At 27.9% G+C, this 2,500-nt stretch overlaps 1 protein-coding gene across 2 annotated transcripts in view; it reads left to right on the top strand.

Annotated features, from left to right (window-relative positions):
* The window catches only part of LOC137628754 (arrestin domain-containing protein 3-like), a 116,853-nt gene that overhangs the window by 58,858 nt on the left and 55,495 nt on the right, over positions 1-2,500 (top strand). For both annotated transcript variants that reach the window (XM_068359938.1, XM_068359937.1), the window contains exon 2: positions 1,481-1,606. In XM_068359938.1, the coding sequence (XP_068216039.1) occupies positions 1,481-1,606 (126 nt within the window). The remainder of the gene's footprint in view (positions 1-1,480; positions 1,607-2,500) is intronic.

Below are 2,500 nucleotides of genomic sequence, written 5' to 3'. Positions count from 1 at the left end.
ACACTTATGTATATATATACAGTATATACAGTATATAAGTATATGTATGTATTTATGTATGTATATATATATATCCTATATTCTATATTTTCATGTGTAACTTATTTATATATGTTATACTTATTCTTATTTTAGCGGTGTTTATATCTGTATCAGTTTTATAGTAATTTTATCTTTATCATAATTGTATCTTTATTTTATAGTAATTTCATCTTTATTTTATCGTAATTTTATCTTTATTGTATCATAATCTTATCTTTATTATTATCTACACCATTTTAGTCGCACTAAACATAATTGTTTGTATATGCAGTATATCCCAACCGTATTTTTACCATATAATCTTATTTTTTGGTCCATATCTTATTTGGCCTTAATTTTATCCCATTTTGATTAATCATATTTGTACTGATTTTTTATTTATTTTTAGTTATATAAATGTCTAACTCTTGTGTCTAAAGTATTATTATCTTGTATATCCTTATTTTGTTTTGATTTCTTTTATTTTTTTTTCATAATCTCTTCTTTTATCTTATCTTATTTGCCATTTCTTTATCTTTTAATGTTTATCCATTTTAATCTTGATTTTTTATTGTCTTATTTGTTATAATCTTAATCCTTATTTTGTACCTCATCCTTATTTAATTTATTTTTCAACATATTAATCCTTATTTTTGCAATTCATTTTTTTATCTTGAACGTATTTTTCATCATATCAAACATTGGTTTTTATCATATTACTTTTTAAGCTTATTTTTTCTTATCCTTACTTGATTTTATATGTATTTTTCCTCATCTTCATACTTATTTCCATATCTTTTTTTCCCTTAATCGTATTTTCGCTCATATTAATCCTTGTTTTCTTTATCATTATCCATTACCTTATTTTTCCCGTATTTTTATCTTCATAATCGATTTTTTCATACATCATCCCATCTCTTTAAATAAAATTATCATCAGCTTAATCCGTATTTTATCTTTCGCATTTTATCCTAAACGTATTTTTCATCCTCTTGAAACATCCTGAGTTAATCTTATTCGTTTTTCATCATCTTGAAACCTCCTTAATTTATCTTATCCGTGGTTTTGATCATCCTGAAACATCCTTATTTCATCTTATCCTTATTTTTCCTCATCTTGAAACATCTTTTTTTTATCTTATCCGTATTTTTCATTATCTTGAAACATCCTTATTTCCTCTTATCCGTATTTTTCATCATCTTGAAACATCCGTATTTTTCACCACCTTGAAAAATTATTCTTTTATCTTATCCGTATTTTTTCTTCATCATGAAGCATCCGTATTTTTCATCATCTTGAAACCCGTATTTTTCACCACCTTGAAAAATTATTCCTTCATCTTATCCGTATTTTTCACCACCTTAAAACTTATTTATATCTCATAATTACCTATCTATATTATTTATCAAAACAATCCTTATTTTATCAACCGACTAACCCTTATTTATGTGTACCCCAGATACTCCTATGCAGCGGCCAAAAACCTTTGCCATAGAGTTCGATGCCCCGGGAGCCGTCTACTTCTCCACCCAGACCATTACAGGAAACGTCGTTCTTAACGTAGAGGAACCAATCAATCTAAAAGGTACGTCTCTCTCTCTCTCTCTCTCTCTCTCTCTCTCTCTCTCTCTCTCTCTCTCTCTCTCTCTCTCTCTCGTATATCAGCAGAACCCACCTGGGTTGAAAGGGCTCGTTCCCCTAGAGTTGATTTATGTGATTTCTCGAAATGCGAGATGAAAAGCAATTGTATGTTTATGGTCGCCGGCTTGTCCTCTTAAAATGTTTAAAGGGGAAATAAGAATCTTGTCTCCTAAGGCACTTTAAATTACAAAATCTTTGTTGATATATTAAAAGCGAAAGTATTTTTAAATGTTATTTTCAAGAGTGAATTAGTGCAAAAAGCTATTTAGGGAATCTGCAGAGTTAATGTTTGTCATTTTCAAGAGTGAATTAGTGCAAATAGCTATTTCAGGAATCTGCAAAGTTAATGTTTACTATGTTATTTTTATGAGTGAATTAGTGCAAATAGCTATTTGGAGTTTTTGCAAAGTAGATGTTTACTAATCTTTCTACCTTCTGATTTCAAAGATCTGATTTGCCAATTGTTTTTAAACACTTTAAATCACAGAATGCGCATTGATAAATTAAAAGCGTATTTTTAATTATTATTTTCAGTAATGAATAGATTCAAATAGTTATTTGGGGTCTCTGTAAAATTAATGTTTACTAATTTGTCTTTCTTCTTTCTTCTGATTTCAAAGATCGGATTTACCTGTCGTCTTAAAACACTTCAAATAACAAAATCTTTGTTGATATATTAAAAGCGGAAGTATTTTTTAATGTTATTTTCGAGAGTGAATTAGTGCAATTAGTTATTTATGGGTCTGCAAAGTTAATGTTTACTAATCTTAATACTATCTGATTTCAATGTGTATACAGTATATCCCAACCGTATTTTTATCATATAATCTTATTCTTT

Source organism: Palaemon carinicauda, chromosome 36, assembly GCF_036898095.1.
Source record: "Palaemon carinicauda isolate YSFRI2023 chromosome 36, ASM3689809v2, whole genome shotgun sequence".
Classification (NCBI taxonomy): domain Eukaryota; kingdom Metazoa; phylum Arthropoda; class Malacostraca; order Decapoda; family Palaemonidae; genus Palaemon; species Palaemon carinicauda.
Note: the sequence above shows the minus strand (reverse complement) of the source record. Positions and strands in the feature narration are given on the sequence as shown.